The 17,688-nt window shown below is 44.0% G+C and overlaps 1 protein-coding gene across 2 annotated transcripts in view; it reads right to left on the bottom strand.

Moving 5' to 3' along the window:
• ANXA6 (annexin A6) overlaps positions 1–17,688 on the bottom strand; it is a 92,677-nt gene that overhangs the window by 52,176 nt on the left and 22,813 nt on the right. For both annotated transcript variants that reach the window (XM_088478235.1, XM_088478236.1), the window contains exons 2-5: positions 16,257–16,306; positions 5,799–5,889; positions 4,777–4,871; positions 2,768–2,881 (exon numbers count right to left, since the gene is read on the bottom strand). In XM_088478235.1, coding sequence (XP_088334361.1) covers positions 2,768–2,881; positions 4,777–4,871; positions 5,799–5,889; positions 16,257–16,268 — 312 coding nt within the window. In that variant the 5' untranslated portion in view covers positions 16,269–16,306. The remainder of the gene's footprint in view (positions 1–2,767; positions 2,882–4,776; positions 4,872–5,798; positions 5,890–16,256; positions 16,307–17,688) is intronic.

Below are 17,688 nucleotides of genomic sequence, written 5' to 3'. Positions count from 1 at the left end.
AGGAAAGCAACACAGGAGCCCCGGAGTGCTCAGTCTCCTCATCAGACATGATATAGTACTTATGCTATAAATACTTATCAGCAGAGGACATACGGGACATACCCCGCACTCACCAGCATGCAACACAAACAGGCCCAAAAATATGGTACTGTGTGGCACACAACAGTATGTGACTGACCTCACAAATACATGATTTATAAGAGTGAGGTTAATAGAAAAAAGGCCCTCCCCCACACACCTTCGGGCTGTAGGAGAAGCAAAGGGATAGATATAAGCTGACAGTAATTAGAAAATAAGTACAGGCAGCAGCACTAGCAAAGTCACATACAATGCAGGAAGATTGTACTTACTGCACCAATCGCTACCATCAACCACCCAGATTCAGTGTCTGGGGGGAGTTATAGCGCTGTGTACACTGTCCTTTTGGTAGGGGAGAGGTACACAGGGGAACCTGACCATGCACCTGCCTGGGAGCCTGCGTTATAGCCTTCTAAAGATGGCCGCCGGAGAGCTCTGAGGAGTGGCCAGTAGAGGAGCAGCTCAGCGACGCCAGTACACATGAGAAAAGGCGCGCTGAGCTGAGGGGAGGAGCCGCTAAACCAGGGAAGGCTGCCTCCCCTGGCTAGTATTTAACCCCAGGGATGCCTGTTCCCCTCCGGAACTTATACCCTGGTGGTCCAGCGGAGCGCGGGGTATGCCTGCATGAGGGGGAGCCCGCCGCCGCTACTAGCGCCGCCGGTCTGTCCCCAGAGACCGGCGGCAACTGACTGCGTTTATCCTCGCGGCTTACCTGTTCCCCGTAGAGTCCCGCTGCGATCCCCAGATCAGTACTGGCGTCGCAGCGCCAGCGGGGTGTTGGAGCGGCAACGTGGACGTCCAGAAGGACAGTCCTATGCTGCCGCATTAAGTGTAAAACAAGAGAGAAAAAATAAAAAACTTTTCTTCTGTAAAAATAAAGCTTAGGGGCTGAAACTGAGGTGCCTGTGGCTCGGGGGCGGGGTATAGAGGAGGACCCAAGTGCATCCTGGGAGCTAAAGCTTTAACTGTTTGGTGCCCGTGGATCCAGATCCAAGCTATACCCAAAGGTCAACCCTGTGGACCCCCTATGGACCCTGAAGTAGAAACCACTGATATAAGGAATAAAACCGTCCATCAGATTTCATTGGACTGAGCATTTAGAACCCAATCAGATTTTAAACGGGATGCATCAAAGCTAAAAATGTTGTAAAACCCCCGAAAATGCAGTTTTCGGGGGTTTGACTGCATTTTCCATATGCATGAAGCTTGGACCCGATGGCAACACCAGCTATAGCTCTTATTGGGAGAGTTGTCCTTTGCTAAAATCATCATGCAACCGACGTTACTAAACGCTGGTATACATGCAATAATCTAGCGGGAACCATCGCATCCAAAATGCGATGCTTGATGCATCCTTCCCTTTAAATGGGGATAAAATTACTTTGGTAGTCACTGAGGAGGCTGCAAACACTGCATCAGGCCAGTGTGGTAAAAAAAACAACCAGATGAGTTTGCCGGCCCTCCAACATGACCCCTTCCACCAGGTACAAAATGCTTTTTCCTGCACTTCCCAATTAATGTATCATTGCAGTCAGCTGTGGTGAAGTTAATTGCTGAGAATTGTGTTTAAACACAGGTGGGGCTGGAATCCTAAATTAAGTCCAGGAGCAGATACATTTGTACTAGGTAGAAGGGGTCATGTTGGCGGGTATGAGTATGGCACGTATAAAATGCACATACACACACTGGAAACAGCCATTTTGTGGTGTGGAACCATAGTCATGAGAATCAATTCACTTGGAATCAGTGACATCATTGAGGTATGACAATGATGTCATTGATTCCTAGTGAATTGTAAGGGCATATTCTCAAAATGGCTACCTCCATTATGTATGGGATAATGATCTATTTCACAAAGTATGTACTATTTCAGTGTTGGCTAATCCTGACACTCCAGATGTTGTGGAACTATATATCCCAGCATGCCCTGCCACAGTTTTAGCATGCCCTAATAGCAAAACTGTAGCAGTGCATGCTGGGTTATGTAGTTCCATAACAGCTGGAGTGTCAAGGTTAGCCAACACTGTACTATTTCTAAAGAAACATATGTAATCCGCCTCTATTACTGCCTTTTTTCCTGTATAATATGAATAATGTACTGTATGCAACATTTTACTCTCATTTACTTCTAAGGTATTAATAAATGTTGCCTTGTCTTCTAGTGGAAACAATAACACAAAAAAAAACAATTTAATGGGGGACGTTTGTAAAACTGGTGCAAATTAAAAAAGGTCCTGTAACCCATAGCAGCCAAATGTTTGTTTTTATTTTCTAATCTAGTACTAGAAAAACAACCAACAGGGGGTGATTTGCAAAAAAACAGTTTAGTCATTATAGCAGTTGCTCATAGCAACCGATCAGATTGTATGATTTACTAGAACATTTCAGAAAATGATAGCTAGGGGTTTGGGCAACACTTTAATGTTTCTTTTGTGGATGTTTCAATACTGTAAATCTATCCCAGAATCTCAAGGGTTGCTTTTGGTTACAGCACCTTCTGTACACATTTACCTGTGATTGAATTTTTCATTAACACCCCCCAGTTTTTTGTTTGTGTGTATATGTGGTGGCACCAAATGGATTTTAAAAGAGGAACTCAAGTACAGTAGTCGGTACATGATAATACATCATGTAATTCTTGTATGAATGTAAATTTTAAACTGATGTGAGGCATAAGAGAAATACTTACATCTAGAGCATCTTTTATTTCTTTAGCGTCAAAATAAGCCGGGGGCCGCATCAGTCCTACAATAAGCCTCTCAAATTTACCAGTAAGCTCGTACTTCAAGTCGTCAATAAGATCCTATTGGCAAGAGGAGAGGGAGGGAGAGATGGAAGAGAGAGAGAGAGGGAGGTGAGAGAGCAAAAGAGAGAGAGAGGAAAGGGAGGAGAGAAAGGAAATAGAGGAGAGAAGTAAGGGCAGAGAGAGAGATTGGAGAGAGAATGAGAGAGGATGGGAACAGAGAGAGAATCAGTTCATTGACTTTGATGGATGTTTGCTACATTTTTAGCAGATTAAATTTCCATAAATAGGTTTAAACTAGATGATAGATGAATGGCGTTTCTCAGTTCAAACAATAGACATTGGTAAGAGGATGTAAGAGGAGTAGGCGCTGGACTGGGCACACAATTTACAGAGAAATTCGGAGCAAATCAGCGGGTTTGGGATGGTTGCCGACATTCTGGCTGCCCCTTCCGGGAGGGAGCAGCCAGATCGGCATGGCAGGGATATGTGGCTGGCGCAAGGGGGGCGGGGCCAGACAGCTTACTGTCATTTGTGGGCGGAGCGGAGCCACACAATCGCATCATTTTGGCCCTGCACCCGCTACACAATGCCTATATTACAGGGTTTCTCAGGTTATCGCGGGGGTGGTCGCCGGGAGGCTTGCCTTTCTTTCCAGGGGGGAGGGAGGCTCCCGGCCGAATTGGGAGGGTAAACAACCGATCCCGGCACAGATAATGCTGGCGGTCAGAATCCCAGCAACATAACCCGACGGTGGAAATCCCAACGCATACAGGTAAGTATTCTAACCTTATCCCTAACCCTACCCCTAACCCTCCCCTTCTGCAGCCTAACCCTATGCCCCCCCATCCACACCTCCGCAGCCTCTCTACTGCATCTCCACTTTTTAATAGTCGGCGCCAAGGGGGCGTTCGCACGTAGAATAAGTTTACGGCGTTACGGGCTACTCAGATTTGTGCCTATCCAGAGATCCAGCTGCTTTCAGTCGGATCTCCAGCACCAAGGATGCACATGTGGACCGATAATGATGACGTCTATATTTGCCATGGATGGATGGGGGCTCTTTGGTTGACTATGACTACAGTCGTAAATTTGCAATTGTTTCCAAACCCGTCTGAATCAGGCCCACTGTGTTATTCACTCTACTAGAGACTGCGGTTACACATAGGTAGGATTGTGGTTATATTTAACCTATAAAGAAAGTGTCCATAAATAAAAATCACTGTAGCCAGTTAACATATCTTGACAACAGTACCAGGATTGACACACTTAGATCATACTTGCTACTTTTTGACTCCACACCCCCCAAAGATCTCAAAGAAGTCTAATGGGCAAGTGTAAGGGGCGTGATCAGCCCCTTCCACGAGAAAGAAGACTTTGAGATTCTGGTGGACAATCTGGGCAAGTATGGCTTAAGGATCCCATACATCTGCGAGTAATAACCGCAATTCCCAGGTTGGGGGATCGGAGAAAATCCAAAAATGATTGGGATCGGCAAGTCAGGGATTTTTATCATGCAGAATTTCCCCCTTTGCTCCGGCGGATCAGAGTTGAGGGATGGGGGAATTGTGACTCTGATGTATTGCCTGCATTAGATACACTTAAAGGGTAGCAAAGTGTCCATGAAAATTATTTAAAAACATTTCTGTCTACTTTTTATACAACCACTATGGAAATCCCGGTGGGGAGGTCCGAGCCGAAAGTGTAGCCACTCCCCCCTGCTGCCTAATGAAGTGATTTGTGCCATTGTGTAGTGGTGGGTGGGGCTATGCTGACGTTGTTCGCTGTATATTGTGTCATCGAGCCCCTGCCCTCTTCACTAAGGGAGTGAGCGGGATCTGGGAGGGTGGTCTACTCACCAGAGGAACTGCCGGGAGAATAGGCAAATCTGTTTAAGAATATGTTAAACTATGCATGGAAGATCTCTTACATTTAAGAAAGCTTATTACTGTTACCTTGCCATAGAGTGATTTGTAAGCCTGAATGATTTGACTACGCTGTTGGTTGCTCCTGCGGGTAATGAGATCCAAGATGGCTTCTTTATCACTGCCTAGGAAAGAAACAGAAACACCTAATTAGAGACTCATGGCAAAAATAAAACAGCATCACAAACTATGCTAGTATGATAGTATGGGGGGGAAAAGAGATAGAGAGTGACGGGGGAACAGAGGGAAAGGGGTGGGGAATGAGAAAGAAAAGAAAGGATTGGTGGGGGGGAAAGAGAGAGCTGGGGGAAAAGGCTGATGGGAGACCCCTGCAACGCCAATCACAGTAGCTAGCGACCTGGCAAATGACGGGTTTAAAATACTAGTAATGCATTTATCCATTACATAGATGATAGACCTATTGATTAATTAAAATATGATAATTGCCAGAGTTTATATGTAAACTACAATCACTTAAGAATGTGAATAAATACATATTTTTTTTAATAATTACATACAGATGTGTCCTCATACATCTAGCTTCCTTGCGCGTTAAACAGCCCTTCTAATCGTGCCATGCCGTGGCTTGACTTGGTAGCGCCAAGCATCTTATTGTGCGACTTTCTACCTTCAAATGCGTCTTATTCACACAGTGATGTAAATAGGATGCACAAGTAGCTTCTGCTGATTAAAATGATATGCGGCATGCCTATGTTCTGTGTGCAACTGCGGGTATATCTGCATGCAAAACGCTATGTTACAGTGTTACAGCTGCTGACACTGTAACGCAGCATTTCACATGCAGATACACCCGCAAATGCACACAGAACATAGGCATGCCGCATATCATTTTAATCAGCAGAAGCTGCTTGTGCTAGCTATTTGCATCACTGTGTGAATAAGACGAAGGTAAAAAGTCACACGAAAGACGCTTAGCGCTACCGAGGCACACGGAGCTCCCGCGTTATGTGTGGATCGACTTGTAGCGCATAGAGGATAGATGTATATGGAAACATCTGTAATATGAAGAATGTGACCAAATTTCCCCTCACCAAATCCCTTCATGGCTTTATAGAGTGTTTCGGCATCTTGGCTGGCATCAAAGTCCGGGTAATCCTTCACGGATCCTCTATAACGACCTCCCTGCAAGAGAGGAACAGAGAAACCCAAATGCCATCAATAATAAGTTATATAAAACTATCACTGGGCCCTAGGCATAGAAGAGGTCCAGGCAAGGAGTGTAACATGGGGCATGCATAGCAAAGTTCTATTTGGACTTTCAGATCTTGCCAGCCCCCATACTGCATCGCTGGCCCCCTGGCTCTGGGGCCACATAGCCATGGCTTGAACATCAACTCCAAAGGAATCAAGAAATAATACAATTCAGCGGTATGGACCTAGAACGGCTGGGTGAAGGCAGTTGGACCTAGAACGGCTGGGTGAAGGCAGTTGGACCTAGAACGGCTGGGTGAAGGCAGTTGGACCTAGAATGGTTGGGTGAAGGCAGTTGGACCTACAACGGTTGGGTGAAGGCATTGCTAATTTTTCCTCACAGCCTATAGATGTGCGTGGAAAATAAGCAATGTTTGGCTATTGTAATACACAGTGATGTGTTCAGCTGAATATGGAATCATCACGTCGTGGTGAATATAATTCCACCTATGTATTATGCATAAAAAATTTACATTTGCCAGGGCCGAAACTAGGATTTTTGTCACCCGGGGCAAGGCCATAATTTGGCGACCCCCCCCCAAAAAAACAACGTAGAGGACGAAAAGGGTGTGTGGTTTTGTGACACAGTAATGCCCCTTATAACACATTATGCCACACATATATGACCCTTATAACACATTATGCCACAGTAATGCCCCTTACTACACATTCTACCACAGTAATGCCCCTTACAACACATTATGCCACAGTAATGACCCTTATACATTAAGCCTCAGTAATGCACCTTATTCATTAAGCCACAGTAATGCCCCTTATACTGTACATTATGCCGCAGTAATGCCCCTTATACATTTATACCACAGTAATGCCCCATATACATTATGCCACAGTATTGCCCCTTATACATTTATGCCACAGTAATAATACCCCTTATACATTATGCCACAGTAAGGCCCCTTACACATTATGCCACAGTAATAATACCCCATATACATTATGCCACAGTAATGGCTTTATACATTATGCCACAGTAAGGCCCCTTTTACATTATGTCACAGTAAGGCCCCTTACACATTATGCCACAGTAAGGCCCCTTTTACATTATGTCACAGTAAGGCCCCTTACACATTATGCCACAGTAAGGCCCCTTACTCATTATGCCACAGCAATGCCCCTTACACATTATGCCACAGTAATGTCCCCTTTTACATTATGCCACAGTAAGGCCCCTTACTCATTATGCCACAGCAATGCCCCTTACTCATTATGCCACAGCAATGCCCATTACTCATTATGCCACAGTAATGTCCCCCTTTACATTATGCCACAGTAAGGCCCCTTACTCATTATTCCACAGTAAGGCCTCTTTTACATTAAGCCACAGTAAGGCCCCATCTCCCTTCTCTTACTTGCCAGGGCCGTGCGGTGGGTGAGCTTGGGGTGGCGCAAGATGGGGCTGCCACACGCTGGGGAACTGTCAGTACTGCCGTCATTGTAATGTGGAGCCTCTCGCAAACCAATTGGAGTTCACGGACCGGCAACCTCTGCTGATTGGCAGCCGGTCCGCGAGCACTGATTGGCTTGCGACCAGCACCACATTAGACTGACAGTGTTTCTGTGCCTCTCAAAGCCAGGATGCGGCTCCAAACCCACAAGAGCAGCTACCTAGCCTCCGGGTAGCCTCTCCCCGGCACCCGGGTCACGTGCCCCCTTAGCACCCCCACCCTAGTTGCGGCCCTGCATTTGCTAATAAGAAAAAGAAAATGAATTGAAGTATGGAGGTTGCAATACTGAATGAATTTAACAGTATCTAAGAACAGTACTAATTTTGCAACACAGCGGCATGCAGAAGTAAAATTATATAAATGTTTTTCTTTTTTATGCACCAATTTCCTAATTTTCCTGGTAAACACATGGATTTCCAGGGACGCAAAATTTTACACTGTACAATGGGAGGAAAGAAGACGAATCAGGAACGAAAAGGGGGGGCGATTCTGGCTGATGGCCGCCTACTTGTGCACCTAGGTGCAAAGGTGAAATTTCACTTTGATGGATGAGATTACTTAAATGAGTTGGGGTGAGGGGTGACACTGCATGTGACCGTACTTCCTGTTCCACCCCCCACACAAAAGAACCGGTGTGGGTAGATTTGTGGGTGAATTTCATCTGAATTTAAAAAAAACAACTCACATGCAGTTACTATTGCAGCTACATTTAAACCGGCAATCGGTTATAGGGCAAAATCAGCCTTAAATATTGATTTTGCCAAAATGACTCCAGTTATGCAATCTCAGAACCTATTACTTGTGCTGTGCACTGAGACATTCTGTTACATTTATATTTTATAAAATGACTCATTTTTATTGGTATGCATTGAAACGCATCCTACTGGTATTCTCATGTATTGGCGAAATATAGTATAAAATATAGTATAAAGTCTTCACTATATTTTATACTATATTTTGTCAATACATGAGAATACCAGTAGGATGAATTTTAATGTATACCAATAAAAAGGAGTCATTTTATAAAATATAAATGTAACAATGTCTCTAAGTGCACCATAAGTAACTCTATTTTCCCCTTCTGTGGTCTATGAATTTATCTTATAGTGGGCGTGGTAGCGCCTCATTATTATATATTGTAAAATATTAGGAGAAATTATCATCTAGAATATATGGATGGATCATTATTAGATAAGACAAATTACAATACATTTGAATAATTAGTATTCTGATGCGGGATTATTCCAGTTTATATGTTTGAATATTGTTTACTAGCAATAGCTAATATATAACAATACATATAGTACTACACGGGCAAATACATAACCTTAGTGCTACACAGAGCCGTAACTAGACTTTTTGGTGCCCTGTGCCAGAAAGAGCATTGGCGTCCCCCTCATTTTTCAAAGGGACTTAATGCACCCAAAAAAGGGCCATGGCTTCATGGGGAAGGGCCAGGGAAGAGATAGGAGAGGCCAAGAGATGCTGGGGATGAAATAAGAGGAAGCTACCAGCAAGAATGATAATAAACAGAAATTTGATATGCCCAAACAGCACCCCCTGAACAGTGGTGCCCTGTGGATGGCACCGGTGGCACTACCCTAGCTACGGCCCTGGTGCTACATTATTTGTGGTTAAAAGAAGGAAACATAAATCTCGGCTTCCTATAATCTAGATGCTTGGACAGGAATCTGTAAGTCACCTCAGCTACACCGGCCTGTAGGATCCGATTACCTATTCCTGTAACTCTGCAACCGATGAACCTGGTATTAATACTACAATCCCGGATCAGCTGCACTAGGCTTTTAACCCTTTCGTTCCAACGAATAGCAGCTATATATTTGCATAATCCGTAATTTTACAGACAATAATCTTCAGCAAGATTTGACAGATTTTTAATACTGTATATACGCTGTCATCTACGGAAACATATCAGTAATGTATCCCTTCCCCCTAGTACTGGGTAACGCTTCATGCAGCTGCTTTTCCTGGGGCTCTGCTGGTTCTGCAACACAGAAGCAGCAAATCACTGCCACCAGCCACTTTATAATGGTGCCAGCCGAGGCTGTCAGGGGAATGGGGGAGCCCCAGGAAAACGGCTGCATGTAAGAGAGCCTGGTGCTGCGGCTAGGGGGAGGATAAGCAAAATAGTTTATGGAGGTGGTAGTGCAGCTTTAGGAATTAAAATGTATAGTTAAATTAATCATTTTCTGAATTGTCCTCTCTTATTTTGCATAGTAGTTTTAATGATGCTGAATGGAGCTGCACATACTGTTTAAACCATGGGCACAAGTGAGACAGAAGTGTATGTGACATGTTCCTGGCATAAACCAGGCGTATATGCTAGCTGGCATACACCGTAAGATAATTACTGCTTTGCATATGCACGCAATGGCGGCTTTTCTAATGAACACAAATCACTCCTGAGATTTTGGGTGTAACTGAGCCAACTCTGTAGTCTGTATCAGTCCCTTGGTCTCTATAGGGCAGGGATGGGGAACCTTTTTTCTGCCGAGGGCCATTTTGATATATATAACATTATTCGTGGGCCTGGTGCAGGCCACGCCCCCTCAGCGTGATGTCATGTGGGGCTGGGGCCACAATCACCGGTGATTACAGCTGTAAGGGCAGCAATGTGATTGTCTGAAGCATCCTAAGGACGCTCCAGGCGGCACTAGCGCATAGATTCTGGCTGCAGGGTGCCATTCTAGGCACCCTGCTAGCCAGATGAGGCTAGCAGAAAAAAGCTCAGGGGGCCAGACCAAATGATTCCGCGGGCCTTATATGGCTCCCAGGCCTGAGGATCCCCATCCCTGCTATAGGGGATGTAGTTTGTTAGGGTATAAAATTAGATTTTTTTGTAGGCTGTATACTGTAATGTAGGGTACATTTATCACTACAGTTGTGTCCATCCCATTGGTTGTACAGTAGGGTTGGGCAACAGCCAACCCCATGGGTAGCCAGTGACCCAGCACTTGCTGCCTCAATCTAATCAATTATCTGTTTGTTATAAGGAACAGAATAGATATGCAGTTGGGAGGTCGACAGTAACAATGTCATCGATCGCTGTGTCAACCTCAGTATTCCAGCACCGGGATGCCTACTCCCGTACTAGTGTTATCACTTTAAGCATGCCGCTTACTGGTATGATTAAAGTTATAACAAATAACGGGTAAAATGCTCTATGTAGTATTTCAACTGTGTCAGAATCCCGTCACCGGTATACTCAGGATGACATAGTGAATAGTGACAGGGGGCGGGATGCAGCAAAGGAAGAAATGCGGTCAAACCCCCGAAAATGCAGTTTTCGGGGGTTTGACCGCATTACTCATATGCATCAAGCCCCAGAATGCATTGCTTGGATGCGGTGGGTAACGCCATCTTCAGATGGCATTACCCTATAGAGGCCTACCGTATGTGCTTCTCTCCACAGAGTGCTGTGAGAAGGACCCAATGGGATCCCTCCCAGCATCCCCCGCGGTGTGCGCGTCCTTCAGCGCACTGGCAGAAAGATGCCAGAGGGACTTCTGGGTAATGGACCCGGAAGTCCCTCATTCGCAAAGGACAACTCTTACCGACAGAGATGTCCCTTGTGATTCTCTATATGCATACCAGCGCATCTAACGCCGGCATGCATGCGAAGAATGCGATGTGTCACGCATCCCACTCATTGTCACTGTCGACCTCTTGTACCCAACCCAGAGAATAAACTTGAACAGGAGAAGCCAGCTCCTGCATCACGTGACCTTCTCTGCACAACACCAGGAGGTCACGCAGCACATCCAGGTGTCTATTCATCAGGCAGTGAAAGTGTTGAGTAGTGAACCAGTGGAGAATGTGCCCATAGCAACCAATCAGCTTTCAAGTAGCATTTATTTATTTATTTATTAACAGTTTCTTATATAGCGCAGCATATTCCGTTGCGCTTTACAATTGGAAACATTTATAGAACAAATCAGGGTAATAACAGACAGACATAGAGGTAAGAGGGCCCTGCTTGCAAGCTTACAATCTATAGGGAATTTATCAAGTACAGTCTATAAAATAATAGGTAGGAGCTGATTGGTTGCTATGGGCAATTTCTCCACTCGTTCACTTCTCCACGCTTTTCACTGCTTGATAAATAGCTCCCTTCTTTATCCTGCATTCTCCAACATTACTAGTCTGTAAATTAGCCAGTTAAGTAGCATTTGGAAAGGTGTGAGTGGCACGTGGTGGCATACTGGAGCAAGTGAGGGGCATGTGGGAGCATTTTGGAATGAGTGATGTCTCAGTACTTCTCATTAAGTAATGCAGTTTCTGCTGAACAGGCTGAGGCTGTATGACAGGGGGACCCCCACACGGAGGTTTTTCTCAGTTATAGCGTGACCAGCCCAGCCTGTCATAGACTGATGAAGGTTTCGGCTTTTGCCTGCGGACGGCCCGTGCAGTTCATCCCCTGTTTGCGGTAGCCATCTTAATCTATGGGCCCTAGTGCTCATGTGACTTTTGGGGAGTGTGTTTGTGTGTGTGGGGTCATGTGTTAAAAGAAAAAAATATATATTATTTTTGTTTTTTTTAAATTCTATATTAAAACACCACTTATGCTCGTCCAGTTGATGATGAGAGGTGTCATGCAGCAGCATCATGTACCACGTTCTTATGCGGTCATATTTATCACACTATAGTGCGTTGCACGTATCGTATCACCAATATGCGCGTGGGTTTACTTTTGAAGGTAATGGTGCATACACACCATCAGATTTTCTGTCAGATCTGAACAATAACGATTTTAAAAATCATTCAATCGTTCATATCTGACAGAAAAACTGACATGTGAGCCTTCAACGATGAACGATGCGCGTTCCCGATTGTCAGATAACGAGATCTGACATCTGATGTGTTTGCAGTCAGATTTGGACGATTCCATTCATTGTAATGCAGTCAGAAATCGTTCAAATCGTTGGTAAAATCGTTCAGATCGTTGGTAAAATCGTTCAATCGTTCATCTGACACATCTGACCGTGTGTATGCACCATAACACGTTCGCCTAATGCTGAATACACACGGAACAACTTGAACAACCATAGATATTATTGATAGATTTCCCTCCAACTTTCTGTAGTGCAGGTCAAACGATTTTGGTTGTACACACTGATAGATATCTATGATAGATATATCAATGAAGCTATCTTTTTACAGGCAAATCTTTACAATATCGTCCAAGTTAGCCTGCATGCATGAAAGACCATAGATATCGTTATCGTTCATGCGGGAACGCGAATCATTGGTCGTTGTCAGGTTGGTGACTGCAAAAAAGTGAATGATTTGAATGGTTCAAATCGCTCATAAAAGTCGTACCGTGTGTACGCACCATAACTCTTTCCCATGTGACAAACTCGGGGCTACCTTGCCATGAGTATTGATGCGATGACTGGGCAAGGATGGACAGTATTTAGAAAAATAAATGAAGAATTAATGTTATAGAGACCTGGACCATAGACATTGATTCTGGACGCTAAGTAAATAGCTGAAACAAGCGGTTTACCTTTAATCCCTGATACACTATCTACTTTGAATGTAACAATCTAGACCCAAATGTGTAACTGAAGTATCCGCAGCCTATAACTTTACTATATTACTTTTAAATGAATAGCTTGAATTAACTAAATCCACTTTTAAAGACTCACATCTTCCACAATGATATGGATATAGATTATACATACTGTATATTCCATATGGTAACATTTAGCCCTTACTGTCCCTTCACCAGTATTACCCAAATTAACTGTCTTCTTTTTAAAGGGCCGTGTTGACCCAATTAGCCTCAGGGCAAACTGTTGCGCCTTTATAGAGGCTCATTGGTACATTTGGCGAGCTATAGAGACATAAGATTAGGGAGAGCTGCTACTTCACATTTACAATAAAATCTTAAAATGTTTATAAAGGTCTTTGTGATTCATATACTCTGTTCTCTCTGTACAACCTCGTCCTGATTTTCTGTTAGAGTAACATTCACTTCTCTGAGTCATGGAGATCTATTCCGCCACTATAAATATCCCATCTAAAGGAGACGTAACATTCTCCTCGTGTTTTGGCACAGGTCCTCAGCAGCTTTACCTGTCCCCACACCCAATGATCCAAATATTCCAGTACATATGTCGGCTTTTATGCTGGTAATATTTATAATTTGTGTATTTATCAGTTTATAAGAACACAGAATGCGGATGACACACAGACCGAGCAACTGACCCACATATGAGGTCATATTACTAATTATCAGGCTTTAGACACGATCATTATAATTTCTTATCGTCACTATTTGCGGGATTCTGACAGGTGTCGGGATTCCAACGCCGGTATTCTAAGCTTTGGCGTCCCCATTTGCCGGGATATTGACGGCATCCCTGAAATAACCCCTCTTTGGTTTTCACCGAAATAAGATGTTATTAACGTTAATCAAAATGTAACAAGAGGCATTCCGTTGAGAAAATAGAGATTTTTCTGACGGCGCCTGACATATGGTGTATTTTCGCCACCACTGCCATAAATGGGAATGACGGCGAACTGCGTTGGTTACATAACTTTTCCTTGTTTGTAAAAAAAAATTGCTTCTGAGGATGGTGTTATGCTTACCTAATATTCCACCGCAACTCTCTGTCTTCAGATAATACAGTCCAGAAATTAATATACTGCAGCTGTTGGTTAGTCCCAAGCATCTGCACTCTGTCCGCACACATTGAACAATCTATCGCATTAGCGCTAGACTAATACAAGACTGGGGGTCAACTGAGCGCTGGACATATATATATGTCTACACAAATATATAGTGTTACTAACTGTATAATTGTTAGTAATAATAATAATTATAATTTCAGACTTGTTGATATCCACTTATTAGTTCAAATTGCACTTACCCATCAGCTCATTTGCAAAGCAATACATAAGTAATGAATGTAACTGCTATTAAATATAATGTTTAGGCACCACTGTATATAAAAGCAATGTGCTATAAACTAGATTTAATAAAACAAAAGTACAAAAATGAAGGTGCGTACACACGGTACGATATATATGAACGATATGAACGATAACGATATTGTTCAACGATAAATCGTTCATATCATTCATTTTTATGCAGTGACGACCAACGATGCGCATTCCCGCATGGACGATAACGATATCTATGGTCGTCTGTACATGCAGGCCAACTTGGACGATTTCATCAAGATTTGCATGTTCAGAGATGTGGCAGGATGACTTCACTGAACGATATCTATCATAGACATCTATCAGTGTGTTCACCCAATATCGTTTGTCCTGCACTACAGAACAGTTCAAGGGAGATCGTTCAGCGATATCGTTGGTTGTGTAGATCGTACCGTGTGTATACAGCTTTACACAAGCACAAAATGGAAAAACTTTTATTGTCAAGGTCCTACTCTGACACATGGGTTGGGTATGGTATCCCGACAATCAGAATCCAGATACCTTGAAGGTAAGTATGCCAACCTTAACCCCCTCCTGCAGCCTAACCCTTCCCCCACAGCCTAACCCTAAACCCTCCTCCTACAGTCTAACCCTAACCCTCCCCACACGCAGCATAACGCTAACTCTCTCCCTAACCCCAATACAGGATGCCGGCGGTCAGAATACCAACATCAGAATCCTGACTATCAGAATCCAGACACCTTGAAGGTAAGTATGCTAGCCCTAACCCTCCCCTCCCGCAGCCTAACCCTAACCCTCCCCTCCCGCAGCCTAACCCTCCCCTCCCGCAGCCTAACCCTAACCCTCCTCTCCCGCAGCCTAACCCTCCACTCCCGCAGCCTAACCCTAACCCTCCCCTCCCGCAGCCTAACCCTAACCCTCCACTCCCGCAGCCTAACCTTAACCCTCCACTCCCGCAGCCTAACCCTAACCCTCCACTCCCGCAGCCTAACCCTAACCCTCCCCTCCCGCAGCCGCCCCCAGTTTTTCCTATACCATCCTTGGCACAAGCACTAGTGCTGCTTCATTTCAGAGGAAAGGAGAATGCGGGGGATGACACTCTACGTGTTTTTTTTGTTTTCCTTTCAGTTATTTATTTTTAACACTACACATATGGAGCACAGCAAGATGGCTGCCCTCTGGCCCATCCATTCTTCTGCAAGTTATTCTGGCACAATTCCAGCTATTTTACGACCCGCAGACTGTTACATCCGGCGACTTGTATGTTTCACATTAAATACATCTGGAGAACGTGTTGTGTCGCGATGAAAGCGATGAGGTTAAGAGCCTGGCGAGAGAGCATTCTATTACATTGGTGACTAGAATCCCCCCCCCCCTTCCAGTGCTTGAATACTGCCTGCTGAGAAGTAACAGGGATAACCCTAAAGCCTGCATAACAATCTCCATTACCAAGGGTAGAAAAAATACTCAGGACTACTCCACTGGAGGTCACACAGTTCTGCGTCTTCTAAACAATAGTACACTGGTACTAACTCCATTTGTTCTATTTATATGTATGTTTGCCTCTAATACAGAGGTTCCCAAACGCAGTCCTCAAGGCACCCCAACAGTTCAGGTTTTAAAGATATCCACGGTTGAGCACAGGTGATTATATCAAATTGACTGAGGTACTAATTAAGTCACCTGTGGTCAAGTATGGATATCCTTAACACCTGGACTGCTTGAGTGCCTTGAGAACCGCGTTTGGTAACCACTGCTCTAATATATTTAAAAGTGATGCCACTTGTCTGAGAAAGAACATGTCCTTTAACTTATTGGACTCATTCAGCAAAATAAACAGAAAATGAACAACTACTGGTCAAAGCACCTGCCCCGCACCCTCTTCGTCTCGCCGACATTTACCTGTGACGCCATGATGCTCCTGGTCAAATCTGTGGACGTTAACTGGACACCTGTGAAGAGATAAGAGAATGTGGTTATTGGACAGAGCGACTATGAACTGTTAAAGAACAATTACAAAGTAACAGGAACCAGTGCCCAAATGAGTAAAACACTGACAATATTTTTTCAGACAAGAGAACTATGAAGTAAGGAGCAAAGTCAGGGCAACATAAGGGGAGTACGAAGGAGAGTCAGATGCAATGAATGGCAAACAGAAGTCAATCACATGCAGCTTAGTTAATGAAGAGAACCATAAGAGTACACAGCTTGAGAAAGCAGCTAAGTGAAGGGGTGCACACATGACCGGATTTACTGAGGTCTAATTGGTTGCTCTGAGCTTCAGCACAATTGTGCAAACAGCATTGTTACACATACAGTAAGCACCAGCTTGTATAAAAGAGCTTATTACCACTACCACATCTATTCAGTATATATACATATATATATATATATATATATATATATATAATATATATATATATATATTAGCGGTGTACACCGGCCACTTTTCGTGTTTTGGTTTTGGTTTTGGATCTGGATCTTTCTTCGTGTTTTGGATCTGGATTGGTTTTGCCAAAACCACCCTTCGGTGTTTTGGGTTCTGGGTTTTGTGTTTTGGATCTGTATTTTTTTTTTAAAAAGCATAAAAACAGCTAAAATCACAGAATGTGTTGATTTTTCTGCTCCTATGCTATTATTAACCTCAAAAACCTTAATTTCCACTCATTTCCAGTCTATTCTGAACACCTCACACCTCACAATAGTGTTTTTATGTCCAAAAGGTTGCACCGAGGTAGCTGGATGACTATGCTAAGCGACACGAGTGGGCGGCACAAACACGTGGCCCATCTAGGAGTGACACTGCAGTGACAGACAGGATGGCAGTTTGAAAAACTAGGCCCCAAACAGTACATAATGCAAATAAAAAAAAGAGGTGCAAGATGGAATTGTCCTTGGGCCCTCTCACCCACCCTTATGTTGTATAAACAGGACATGCACACTTTAACAAACCAATCATTTCAGCGCCAGGGTCTGCCACACGACTGTGGCTGAAATGATTGGTTCGTTTGGGCCCCCACAAAACAAGCTGGCAATTAATCTGTCCCTGCACAAACTGGCTCTACGGAGGCAAGATGTCGTCCTCATCCTCCTCATCCACCGATTCCTCACCCTCTTCAGTGTTGTGTACATCCTCATCCTCACAGAGTATTAACTCGTCCCCGCTGGAATCCACCACCACAGGTCCCTCTGTACGTTCTGGAGGTTGGTCTCCCTGGAAGAGTTGATAATTCATTTTTATGAACATCATCTTCTCCACATTCTGTGGAAGCAACCTCCTACGTCTTTCGCTGACAAGGTTCCTGGCTGCACTAAACTCTCTTTCGGAGTACAC

This window comes from Taudactylus pleione, unplaced genomic scaffold (genome assembly GCF_031769625.1).
Source record: "Taudactylus pleione unplaced genomic scaffold, aTauple2 ptg000212l, whole genome shotgun sequence".
Classification (NCBI taxonomy): Eukaryota; Metazoa; Chordata; class Amphibia; order Anura; family Myobatrachidae; genus Taudactylus; species Taudactylus pleione.
This window is presented reverse-complemented; position numbering and strand designations above follow the sequence as displayed.